Source organism: Sorghum bicolor, chromosome 1 (assembly GCF_000003195.3).
Source record: "Sorghum bicolor cultivar BTx623 chromosome 1, Sorghum_bicolor_NCBIv3, whole genome shotgun sequence".
Taxonomy (NCBI): Eukaryota; Viridiplantae; Streptophyta; class Magnoliopsida; order Poales; family Poaceae; genus Sorghum; species Sorghum bicolor.
In genome coordinates, this window is record NC_012870.2 from 15,915,722 (window position 1) to 15,926,893 (window position 11,172).

The following is an 11,172-nucleotide window of genomic DNA, read 5'->3' on the forward strand; positions in this document are numbered from 1 at the left end:
AAAATGATCAAAGTTATTAGTTGCTTTTTTAGAATAGATGTCATTTTAATGTTGATGTTTAATTTTATAATATTATTATATTATTGTGCGATCTATGTATTTTAATATAATTTTTTGTTGTCCCGTAGCAACACACGAGCATGATACTAGTGAAACCTAAAGCTTGTGACATTCACATGAAATTTGGAACTTGAAACAACCCCCCCCCCTCCCCTCCAAAAAAAATGATTTCTTCGCAAAATAATGTGACATTCACATGAAATTTGGAACTTGAAACAACCCCCCCCTCCCCTCCAAAAAAAAATGATTTCTTCGCAAAATAATGTTGTAACTATAGACTCCTATAAAGCTCTTTTAAAAACCTGGATGAGACTATCGGAGGCTCGGAGCTATAGAAAACTCTGGTCTTACATGAAACATCAATCAAATCAAATAAACACCAAAAAAGGAAAAATGAGCTCATCTGAAGCTGCCCAAAAACCGTGCTAAGTCCGTTCAGCAGGCTACCGTGTGGTTGCTTTCTTTAGCGAAACCGGTAGTCGCTTTCTTTCCCCAGATCCGGTAGGGCCGATCTGGGCCGTCCATCCTACATCAGACGGCTAAGGCAACCTCAGCCGCCGCAACTTTTATCCATCCGTTTGGCCCACGCGCTCCCTCCCCAGTCTCCTCTCTCTCCTCGCGTGGCTAGGGTTTTGACTCCTACACCAGCTCCGCCCCACGCCGCCATGATGCAGCCGCCGCCGCCACAGCAGCAGCAGCAATGGGCAATGGCGCCGCCGCCCCCGCCGCAGTACTACCAGGCGGGACACCCCCCGCCGCCGCCCCCGCAGTTCTACCAGGCGGGCCCTCCGCCTCCTGCTATGTGGGGCCAGCCGCCGCCGCAAGCGGCCCCGGCCCCGGCGCCGGCACCGTCCGGCGGTGGGGCGGGGGACGAGGCCAGGACCCTCTGGATCGGGGACCTGCAGTACTGGATGGACGAGAACTACCTCTACAGCTGCTTCTCCCAGGCCGGCGAGGTGATGCTCCGTTGCCGCCTCACTGCTGCTTGTAAATTTGTTATTTACCGTTAAGACTTCAGAGTTTGATGATATACTGCTAAAGTAGGAAAGTTGTGTGGACGTTATGTTACTGCTAAAGTAGGAAAGTTGTGAGTACGTGTGTAGTGAAGTTAGGTATTTCCTAATTTGCCTCCCCAATGAATTTGGCATCTGGATTTGCTAATTTTTAAGTGCAAAAATTATCGAGTGGCGGTTGATTGGGTGGTAATATTACATTTTTTTTAATTGAAGTGGCATGAGACAGTTCCCATCTCTGTTAATAGAAAGAAAGGTACAACCCTTAAGGGTAAAGCAAAAGCAAAAGCTAAAGCCGTTTACAACAACGGCTGAGATCACCTATATAGGTAGGCACGATATCAGACATTTTCTTTGCCTTTGCTAGTGCCCAAGTTCTAGCTTCATCCTTGAATTTTTTTCAAAGAGTGAAAGGGTTTAAGGGCTGACAACTCTTTGTGCTGGAAAACTCCTTGAATCCTTTCTTTCCATATCTACCAAATCACTTGGATAATGAGGGTAATCAAAGTTTTTTACTGCACATTTTGTGTGTGCGCCAGATTAGTCCACCAAACATGTACCTATCCACCGGCGGTACAGTTGGTGGCTGCAATATGGTGGAATGAGACCCAGTCCACTAACAAGTTCTACATCCTCTTTATATAGCAACATTTGACTAACAAGTGATGAGCCGTGTCATGTGTGTGTCAATCGACTTAGGGACAAAAGATGTTTTATATTAGTACTTTTAGGTCTGGTTGATTTTTGTTTTGTTCAGATTTTAAAGCGAAGCAGTTAAAGCCATAGTAGAAGCGACCATATATAGAACTGCGGTTTTAAATACCATTAATTGGTCAGCAAACAGCTGCATAATAGCTTCGCGTCTGCTGAGGAGGTGATCTAAATCATATGTGCTGTTTGTTTTATTGTTTGTTTGCTTTTTTTAGCCTTTTGTATTAACTGTGTGGTGCTTGTAATTTATTCTTTTTTCGTGTGTATTTTATTCATGTGCCTGTTGTAGCCCCTAGGAAAAATTCCACCGGACTACATCGAATGATGTCAGTAAATCTTTGAGGGATGTTGTGAGGTTTCATAATTTTTCCGTAGTTAACTAGGTAAAATAGTTCACATCTTCAGGAATGATAATTCCTTTCTCAGCTGCATCTGAATATTACTCTTTGGACAGCACCTAACAACTGGTGTTGTGGTAACCTCTTACCGAAAGGGGGCTTGGTTTTTCTTGCCGCTCTTAATATTAGCATATGTATTAGCCATGGGATAATGATTGAGCTGATAGATTACTCTGGCATTCTGGGGTGCACAATAGTTTATTTTTGTCAGTTCACAAAAGCTGTTGGTCTCTTTTACTTAATTTTGAAGTTTTTAAGTGTAGTTTGACAATTTTCTTGCTATGTGTTTCAATGGGAGTTTTTGCACCTTTAGTTTTGCCACTCTTCATATGGGATTAATTTCTTTTAAAACGATTTGCTGCTAACTTTCATGTATTTGCTAGATTTGAACTTAACAGTGCATTTATTAGATTTTGTAGTACATGATGCAAATTGTTCATATTTCATGTACTGCTAGCAAGTTATTTTGACTGCATTTAGGTTATTGATTCAATTGATTGGATAATTACAGATTGATACTAGGTACCTACAGTTTTGAGTTTTCAAAGTTTACATAGTTTTGTTTACACGATTCATATTATGTCATGCTACGTTGCAAGGTTCAGATGCTTCACATGATATTTGCGTTGCCAAGGTTTATAGGTTAATGATAGTTACGTAATCTAGCATCCTTTGCCTAGGAGGTGCCACCGGAGTGCCTAGAGCCCTAGACCAACTGATCTAGCATCCTTTGGCAACAGAAACCATGACAGTACTAGTATGACCCAGCTTGAAGGGAGATACTGAAATATTGAAAAAGGACTGATGGGACAAGTTTATTGTGCCTTCTTGGCCTCATAAGTTTCAAGGCTTGATGTTTATATGGTTGACTCTAATCTTGTCCCAATTCAGTATAAATGCACTTCCATAGTTGGTAAAGAATCCGGGTCTTTATATGTAGGTTTTTACTCTCAAACTGTTTGAAAAATGTCTTGGTGGCCTGGATTCTTTTGTACTTTGAGTTCAGATGAATCTAAAATCCTTATAGATGACTTTCTTGTCAAAATAACATTTCATAAACTAGTACCTATAAGAGGAAATACGCCAGTTTTGCTTTGTTATCCAAAGTAATTGCAAATTGCCTTCTATCTATCAGTTTGTTTCAGTTATTTTTTTTCAATATTGTTTTGGGTGACTTTCAGGATCATATTTTTCAAGTGGTTATTTTGTTTAGATTCATTAAGAGTTGGAGTCAGCCTTATAAAAGGCACATTATTGTAAGTTATGGGACTAGGCAAGAAGAACAAACTTATCTATGTTGTATAAAGTTACCCTTTTCATCTACTGTCTATTTCTCCCTATTCATCAAAGATGCACATGTTGTATAAATTTACCCCTTTCATCTACTGTCTATTTCTCCCTATTCATGAAAGATACACATGTTGACATGTTGTCTCTTGCTGCATAATTTTCTACTGAGTATAAGCAAAGATTATTACACCAGGATATAGTATTTTATTTTAGATCAGATATCTTATTCCTTGCCTTCTCATACTTACTGCATGAGGAACTCCATTGTAATGTATTGGCCTAATGTTTTATTTGCTTATATAATGTTCAGGTTATTTCTGTGAAGATAATTCGAAACAAGCAGACTGGGCAACCTGAGGGTTATGGTTTTATTGAATTCGGCAACCATGCTTTAGCTGAACAAGTTCTGCAGAATTATAATGGTCAAATGATGCCTAATGTTAATCAACCTTTCAAATTGAATTGGGCTACCAGTGGGGCTGGTGAGAAACGTGGAGATGATGGTTCAGATTATACTATATTTGTTGGGGACTTGGCCTCGGATGTTACAGATTTCATTCTACAAGATACATTCAAGAGTCGTTATCCATCAGTTAAGAGTGCAAAAGTTGTCTTCGACAGAACTACAGGCCGCTCGAAAGGCTATGGTTTTGTTAAGTTTGCAGATTTGGATGAACAGACACGGGCAATGACTGAAATGAATGGACAATACTGTTCTAGCAGGCCCATGCGCCTTGGACCAGCATCCAACAAGAAGAATACTGGTGGACAACCACAGCCATCGAGTAGTATGCATCCTTACTTCTTATCTAGGATTTTTTATTCTGTGAGTGGAATCTACCTTTGTACACCAAAATTCATTCCCTCCTTCAACCTTGTATCTTCAATCCTTTATTTACTTGGCATCGACTCACCTAGTCTCTTTATGAGAAGCCTTAAATATATATATATCCTACTCTGCTATTTTTGTGTGTGTGCCCTGCGTTACTATTTTTCTATGTCATAGATGTTGTGTCAGTAGCTTTGTTCCTTTGATTTGGTATATCTTCATTTTCCTATGAATTTATGTCCTTTTCATTTTTGAGTAATAAGCAATTTATGGTTTCTTAAGAAATGACCTTAGTTGACATATGAGGCAGGCAGATACCTTTTTACTCCAAAAATTCTGCCGTGATTGTCATTGGATCCTTCTTTCACTCAACATTGCATTCAACAAAAACTTTGCTAGGCCGTGACTGTCATTGGATCCTTCTTTCACTCTTCATTGCAATATTTTTATTTTGTACCTGGAATATTGTTGAATTATTCTAGTTTTGAATGCAATGTTTTGCATCTTGTGATTGGACAATTTAGTTCAAGACATTTTTGTTATCTGTTATGAACTTATGATCTGATCAGGTTGACACATGGCATACTTGTGTTGTTACCACCCATGAATGATTGTTGAAATTTCAAATGTTTGTGGATCACCATATAACTCTCGACATGTTCATGATTTGCTTATGAATCTGTGACTACAACCAAAATGTGTAGTGTCTTACTCTTTCCATTCTTCTGCAGCTATTTACCAGAATACCCAAGGAACTGATTCTGATAGTGATCCAAACAATACTACTGTGGGTATCTGTAAATAGTTCTCTTTTTCAAGTTGCATGATGGATGTTTATTTTCTAGACTGACTTCATTATTTGCAGGTATTTGTTGGTGGTCTTGATCCGAGTGTGACTGATGAGCTTCTCAAGCAAACCTTCAGTCCATACGGAGAGCTTCTCTATGTCAAAATACCTGTAGGAAAGCGTTGTGGATTTGTCCAATATTCTAACAGGTATGAAGAGTATCCTCTTTTGTGTTGTTATTCGATAGCCTCGTTATTTCGGTTTAGTGCTCATTAGTGATGCTGTCTTGAGTATCCCGTTACATTCTGAAACCTTTTTTGTGTCAATATTTTAGTGCCAAAATTAGCACCTAATTGGTTATAGTGATTCCATATTCCACATTAGCTGAGTGTACTGTGTAAATATAAACCATATGAAAAAGGATTTGAAATTTATAGTGGAAAATGCTTCTAAAGATTTTCTGAACCAGATACTACTATATGGATTTTATCTTGATTAAAAAAAACTATTTCCTCAGGGCTTCAGCTGAGGAGGCCATAAGGATGCTAAATGGAAGCCAGCTGGGAGGTCAGAGCATAAGGCTCTCATGGGGTCGTAGCCCTGCAAACAAGCAGGTAACTTTTTTTTTTAATCTAATTTGCGTGCCCTTTACTTAATGGTTTAGTTCACATTCCCTTTGCTGGATTTTTGTTCCAGCCTCAGCAAGAGCAGAACCAATGGAGTGGTGGTGGCTATTATGGGTATCCCCAAGGATATGATCCATATGGTTATGCTCGCCCCCCTCAAGATCCTGCCATGTACGCCTACACACCATATCCAGGGTATGGAAATTACCAGCAGCAGCCACCACAGCAGCCCCCACCACAACAGGTAAAACATGTTTCTAAGGCCCCAGCACTGCATTTGTTGATCAGTCATGCAATTGTGTGCCGCTAAGATGTACTGTTTTCCCCTTTGCAGTAAGAATGATGATGGCCCGAGAGGATCATTTACAAACTGGTCGCAAAGTAGTTGGGGAAACTTTGGTGCATTGGCATGAGAAATTTTGCGACGGTTGCTTGTGTTATATTGGCCCAACGCCCTTGTACACGTAGCCTGTGTTGTAACTTAATTTTGGCAAGGCCTAGAGTGACTAGTGTTTCAGCTGTAGTAACTGGATTGGACATTTTTCCACTGTTCGAGAAGTTTTGTCGCAAGGATTTTCTTCAAGCTCTTATTGCTGGAATCTTGGAGAAAGTTAATTTGTTACTGTCTGCATTTCATGTACCGTGGTCCATTTGCTACGCGCATTGCACATTCGAACTAGTATTCATCGTTAGGACCGGCAATTTCATGTTCACTTGACGGCAAACGGGACAATTTTGCTTGACTTAATAATTTTACAATTTTCTATGAAATACATTATTACCAATTTTGTTGTTCAGCAAAAAAAAGGTATTGCCACGCAATGCATGTAATTTTACACCAATATCGTGATTATGCACCACAATGCTTTATTATTGTTCAGCAAAAAAAAGAAAGTGAGCTTGGAGATTTATTCTAACCAAGATTATCTCTGATACCTCCACATCAACACTGCAATAGGGCACCGAAAGAAAATATGATCTCTGGTTTTTGTTTTTCCACAAAGCTTGCACAGGAGTACGCCATCCCAGTTTCTTTTTTCAACTCTTCGCATATAGATCTAACCACAAAAAAAACATTATCAACACATGTAAATTTTTAATTCAGTCACAAGATTATTTTTGTAATTTTTAATTCATACCAAAAGGATGGGCTACTTCGGTGTGGTCTGGGTGTCTAGCCAGCTACTCATGTATGTTGCACTATTGGACTTCCCGTACAAGTAAAAAAAAACATAAAAAGCGAAAATGGTTCAAAAACAGGAAAAATGAAAATGGTCGGCAAAACAGCCATATCCTATTTGTCCCGTGTTCAAATTTGCGACCATAAATACAAATTCAAGCAGGTTGAATATAGAAATCAGGACAGGAACAGGATTTATTCTTAAAATTTGACTAGTGAAATTTTGTTCTGACTGCTGAGCGTGCACTTTTCAAAATCCATGTGCTACTTTTTTCCTATTCCCAAGACATGATGGCTATTCCCATATAGGCATCACGGATGTTCTTTTTTAAAGACCGGCATTAAAACGAAGTGCGTCTAGAAAAATTACCCTGAAGTCCAAATTACATTAAATTTGTGAAAACTGTATGACATTATTTCAGTACAATTTCTAAAGCTTGTAGCATGGTACGCGGCAGCCATCAGCATGGTTTTGCTTTCTTTTAGGTCCATGGATCAACCTAATTCTCACTTTTTTAATTAACTACTAATTTGAATTTCAAAACAAAGAGAATGGAATAGAAAACTAACGACCGAGCATGCTCCTATGCCAAACAGATCAAACCTGATTGTGCTGGGCTGGGCTCAGCAACTGAATCACAGTCACAGTAGCCGAAACCACCAGGATTGCCAAAGATATCAACACCTCCAACCTTCCTTCTGGGCTGCTCAACTTTGTAACACAAATTAGGGCCAAGAGAGAAAGTAAGATGCTAGAATCAACAATTGACAAGCAGTAGTCAGATCAGATCACAGTGCTTTATTTTTTTTTATGGAAACAGGAAGGGCAAGCCCCCTACTGATTAATAAATTAAAGGGGGTAACAGTGCTTTAAAAGTAGGGATACTTGCAATTTGACATCCAATAATATTCCTGACTATTGCATAAACAGTGACGTTTGGACATGCTGCATGTAAGCAAAGACTAATTTTATCAGAATCCAGATCTTTCTACCATGTGAGGTCCATGGTATTATTGCAGAAGATAAGAAAATTCACAATTATATAAACAAAATAAACATTAAACTAGGCGAATATGATTTCAAACTACTCAGTTACAGGCTCACCCAGAGGCAGGGACAATCTTTCCGTTTCCTTTTTTTTTCAAGTCGTAGTATTCTCAAATGTTGTTTTCCCATAAAGAAAGGAACCCCGTACATAAATTCTGTGTACTATGTTCATCAGCTACTGAAATAACTGAAAAACTACTCTCATCAATTTTGATATGTCAGACTAAATCTTCTGATGTCTTTGTATTCTAGATATCTTCAAAAACTCCCCAATAAAAGGTACTGCCACTAATTAGGAATATGAGACAGTCTTTCATCCTGACTTTGTGTGTCCATCTATCAAAGCCTGTATTTAAACAGTGTGATACATCATACCTAACCACCACGGGTTGGGTGGAGGAGCAAAATAATGTGGATGACACCTTCAGGCTAATTAGAAACTAATCCTGATAACACCAGCACTTGCAAACAGTAACTAGTATCAGTTTATACTTCATACAATACCAAAATGCTTCATGAAGTGCTTTCTTAGAGCACCTTTGGAGCACAACTCAGTCAACATCTCTTGTGCCTCCTTTACAAATCCCTCACTTGCTAAGCCCCGAATAAGTATAGTGTAGGTCGATTCATTGGGCATGCATCCACTGGACACCATATATGCCAAAAACTCAATAGCACGGTCAGTCCCCCCTCTTTTGCAAAGCGAAGAAATAACCGCATTGTAGAGCACTGCATCGGACCTTATTGTGACATCTTGGATGTTATCAAACATCTGAATTACCCTGTTAATTCTACCTTCTTTGGAGAGAGCAGAAGCTATTGACGAATAAATGATTGTGTTTGGGCTCATCCCTTTGTTGACCATCACATTTAACAGCTCCAGTGCTTCATCTGTCTTGCCAGCCTTGCCAAGCCCATCAATCACTGTGCTGTAGCTAATCAGGTCGGGACTGCATCCATTCAGTAGCATCTGCTTAAGAAGTTCAATGGCCTGCTCAACCAGTCCCTTTTTACACAAGAAATTGATGACTGTGTTGAATGTGACAGGATTCGGAGAACAGCCTTGCTCGATCATTTGAGACATGAGGTCCTCAGCATCCACCCATCGTTCGGCGCTGCACAAACCCTTGAGCACAATGGTATAGCTTATGGTATTCGGCCTGCATCCACAGGCGGCCATACTTTTCAACAACATGACAGCTTCGTCGATAAGCCCTTCCTTGCAGAAGCCGTTGATGACCGTAGTGTATGTGATGACATCCGGCACGCATCCATGCTCCAGCATCTGCTCGAGCAGCTCGATCACCCGGTACACCAGCCCATTCTGGCAGAAGAAATCGACAAGTATGTTGAATGTGACATCATCAAGCGGGCAGTCATTGTCAAACATCTCAGCCAGCAACTCCTCGGCTTGCTCCCACCGCTCGGCGCTGCACAAGCCCTTGAGCACAGTATTGTAGCAAACCACATTGGGCTTGAGCCCGTAGGAAGGCATCCGATCCAAAATCTCATGCGCAACCTCGAGATGCCCTTCCTTGCAGACACCATCGAGGACAGTGGCATACATCCTGATGTCCGGCGTGCAACCATGGTCCACCATCTGCGCGAGCACCTGATGCACCCGCTCGAACAAGCCGTTCCGGCACAAGTACCCGATGAGGGTGTTGAAGGTGACGACGTTGGGCGGGCAGCCGACCCTGACCATCTCCTCCATGAGGTCCTGCACACGTCCCCAGCGCTTGGCCATGCAGAGGCCCTTGAGCACGGCGTTGTAGCTCACCACGTCCGGGTCGCAGCCGAAGGACGTGGGCAGGTCCCGCAGCAGGCGGAGCGCCTCGTCCACCGACCCGCCTTGGTCGCAGACGGCGTTGAGGACGAGGTTGCAGTTGCCGACGTCGAGCGCGCAGCCCCGGCCGTGGAGGTCCTGGAGCACCCTGACGGCGCTCCGGAACCCGCCGCCGCCGCCCCTGCTGCAGGCGGCCTCGAGGATGACGTGGTACATGGGCGGGATGGGCGCGCACCCGCGGCGGCGCATCTCGTCGAGCACGGACAGCGCGTCGGCGATCCGGCCCCGCGCGCAGAGCGCGCGCACGACGGGGAAGTAGGTGTAGGCGTTGGGCGGGACGGGCACCGACGCGGCGAGGCGGCGCGCGGAGGCCAGCTGCCCCGCGCGGCAGTAGCCGGAGACCATGGCGTTGTAGGCGACGACGCCCGCGCCGCCGCGCGCGGCCGCGGCTGACAGCGCCCGCGCGGCCTCCGCGGTGCGCCCCGCGGCGCAGAGCGAGCGGATGAGCGCGGAGAGGCGGCCGGCGCCGGCGCCCTCGCCGCCTCCGCCGGGCGGCGCATCGTCGGACGTCGCGGCGGGGGCTGGGGCGAGGGCGAGGGCGGTGGCGGAGGTGGAGGTGGAGAGCGCGGCAAGCCTGGTGGGCTTTGCGGTCTTGGGCGACGCCGACGCGGAGGAGAGTTTGGAGACGACCGGGACGGTGGGCGGCGGGAGCAACGAGGTGAGCATTGGCGATTGATTAGGCTGGCTCGCCGCCAGCGACATGCGGGGGCGGGGGCGGGGGCGAGGGTGCGGTGGAGAGTGGAGGTAGCAAGGAGCCAAGAGATAGTGGATTTCTTTGTTTTGGCCTGTCGTGGGGGATTGGCCCTGCCTTCCATCGCCATTTCTGGTTCTGCAATGTCCCTCTCTGGTACTGCTTTCCATTTCAACATTTTAGGCCTTATTTAGTTTCGAAAAGTGAAAAGTTTTCGGTACCGTAGCATTTTCGTTTGTTTGTGACAAATATTATTCAATTATGGACTAACTAGAATCAAAAGATTCATCTCGTGATTTACAGCTAAACTGTGTAATTAGTTTTTGTTTTCGTCTATATTTAATGTTTCATGCATGTACCATAAGATTCGATGTGACGGAAAATTTTGAAAACTTTTTTGTTTTCGAATTAAACAAGGCCGAGATATTTTGGAAAAACGTGCAAGGATTGGACGCCTAGATATTCACGAGTCAATCAATTCTAAAACATACAAAGGCCTTGTTAGGCTGGTTGAGTTCGAAAAAAAATGGATTTCGACACGGTAGTATTTTCGTTTTTATTTGACAAATATTATTCAATTATGGAATAACTAGGCTTAAAAGATTCATCTCGCGATTTACAGATAAACTATGTAATTAGTTTTTGTTTTCATGTATATTTAATGTATTATGTATGTGCCACAAGATTCGATGT

At 42.8% G+C, this 11,172-nt stretch overlaps 2 protein-coding genes across 2 annotated transcripts; one reads left to right on the forward strand and one right to left on the reverse strand.

Moving 5' to 3' along the window:
* On the forward strand, positions 652 to 6,345 carry LOC8063033 (polyadenylate-binding protein RBP45). Its single transcript, XM_002464279.2, has 7 exons — positions 652 to 1,016; positions 3,783 to 4,260; positions 5,033 to 5,088; positions 5,167 to 5,297; positions 5,606 to 5,702; positions 5,785 to 5,958; positions 6,049 to 6,345. Exons 1-7 carry the CDS (start codon positions 726 to 728, stop codon positions 6,049 to 6,051), a joined length of 1,230 nt encoding a protein of 409 aa, XP_002464324.1. The 5' UTR covers positions 652 to 725; the 3' UTR covers positions 6,052 to 6,345.
* On the reverse strand, positions 7,932 to 10,566 carry LOC8065648 (pentatricopeptide repeat-containing protein At1g09900). The gene has a single exon (XM_021446785.1). The coding sequence runs from the start codon at positions 10,488 to 10,490 to the stop codon at positions 8,436 to 8,438; it is 2,055 nt and encodes a 684-aa protein (XP_021302460.1). The 5' UTR covers positions 10,491 to 10,566; the 3' UTR covers positions 7,932 to 8,435.

Bases quoted from the DNA above. Each gene is read 5' to 3' on its own strand.
- LOC8063033 (XM_002464279.2), top strand. From the start codon at position 726: ATGATGCAGCCGCCGCCGCCACAGCAGCAGCAGCAATGGGCAATGGCG. The intron at 4,261-5,032 runs GTATGCATCCTT...ATTCTTCTGCAG, and splicing joins ACAACCACAGCCATCGAGTA to CTATTTACCAGAATACCCAA. The intron at 5,089-5,166 runs GTGGGTATCTGT...CATTATTTGCAG, and splicing joins GTGATCCAAACAATACTACT to GTATTTGTTGGTGGTCTTGA.
- LOC8065648 (XM_021446785.1), bottom strand. From the start codon at position 10,490: ATGTCGCTGGCGGCGAGCCAGCCTAATCAATCGCCAATGCTCACCTCG.